Raw genomic sequence first — 1473 nt, forward strand, 5'->3', positions numbered from 1 at the left:
TAATCACACAGCTAGTAGAGCAGGCTAGAAAACCTGGACTCTTCCTGGAACCAGTTACTTCCCTTCTTTCCATTCCGGAGAAGGAGAACCTATGATCAAGGAAATCGATGGGTTTCGGTCGGCTGAGGCAGGAGTGAAATGACTCATCAATTTGCTCTTGCCCTTTCTCTATTCTTGACTCATTCAGCACATATTTACTGACTGTCCACACTATTTGGACTCAGAAGAGAAGGCAGAGAGAAACAACTATGGTGGCAGGCAGCCTCGGGATCTGCTTCCAGGTATGACTTCAGAACCTGGGCTTTCCCCCACCCCCATTTTAAATATATATATATATATATATATATAAATGGATATCCACATTATAAAACACCCACTACTCTGCCTTCTAATACAGTTAGGTTGTGTCTGAGGGCAGGGGCTGTCTCATTCGAACGTGTGCAAATTTTCCTGGCACTCAGTAGGGCACGAAATCAGTGCTGTGGTATTGGAAATACCTGAACTCTAATTCTGACTGCCACTAATTCTATGTCTTTGAGACAGTATATTCCTTTCCTTCTCGGGCCCTTAGTTTTACCATCTGTAACCCGGAAACAGTGGCAAAATCATATGTGGAATTGCTGGCAAGTTCATTTCAAGTTATCCCAGGATTTAACTAGGAGAAAGAAAACGTTGGGAATCTAGGCTGAAAACAGAGTCGACGTTATCACCTCGTTAATTCCCAAACATCTTTCCCTCGCCCTTGACCCTTCCTCTATTTTCTACCCTAGCCGTCCTCCTTTTCTTCCAAGATTTCCCTCTAGAGGGCACGCTAGCTCTACCGTTCTGGTGCCCCACTTCCGTTCGCCTTCATTCTTTCTTCTGCGCATGTGCACACTTCGCTTCCGGGCTTCCCTACTCTCATTTAGGTGGCTCAGCCGAAGACTGCACCCGCTACGCCTGCGCAATGTCAAGCCCCGCCCCTCCACCGCTGTCCCCGGAAACGCTTCCTTCCTACGCAGCGGCTACAGTCGCAACAGCAGCTGGAGCTTTGCCTCTCTAGGCCGGTAGGGCCTCTCCTCCATGGTCCTGCCTGTCAGCACCGTTTCGGGGGCCAGTCGGTGAGGCTGCGCTGCGCTCGGAAGCTTCGATCCTCGAGTCCGTCACCCGGTGAGTGAACCCCACAGGAGCTCGAGTACGAGCGGGGCCCGAGCAGCTGCTGGAACGGGCAGGATTTCCCCTCCCTCTGGGAATGGGTCTGTCCGCCCCGGCCTCCCCCCCAACTCCCGGAATGGGCTCGCCCCCTCGGTCCCAGTCCCTCCTCCCGACTGGGCGACGTTGCCATGGTGACGGCCGGCGGGCTGAGGCCCGGCGTGTGTCCTCTCAGGTGCCGGGGCGGCCCGGGGCCCATGGCGCGGCGGTGGCGCTGACCCAGGCCCGGGCGGCGGCCGGGCCCCGCGGGCCGGCATGGCGGGGCAGGTCCGCCGCCCCGGG

General features: G+C 55.5%; 1 protein-coding gene across 1 annotated transcript in view; it reads left to right on the plus strand.

Annotated features, from left to right (window-relative positions):
- Positions 1-1358: 1358 nt before the first annotated feature.
- Positions 1359-1473, plus strand: part of SYS1 (SYS1 golgi trafficking protein) — a 3412-nt gene continuing 3297 nt past the window's right edge. The window contains exon 1 of the mRNA XM_007464789.1: positions 1359-1458. Within this exon, the coding sequence (XP_007464851.1) occupies positions 1447-1458 (12 nt within the window). The 5' untranslated portion in view covers positions 1359-1446. The remainder of the gene's footprint in view (positions 1459-1473) is intronic.

This window comes from Lipotes vexillifer, unplaced genomic scaffold, assembly GCF_000442215.2.
Source record: "Lipotes vexillifer unplaced genomic scaffold, Lipotes_vexillifer_v1.1 scaffold53, whole genome shotgun sequence".
Taxonomy (NCBI): domain Eukaryota; kingdom Metazoa; phylum Chordata; class Mammalia; order Artiodactyla; family Lipotidae; genus Lipotes; species Lipotes vexillifer.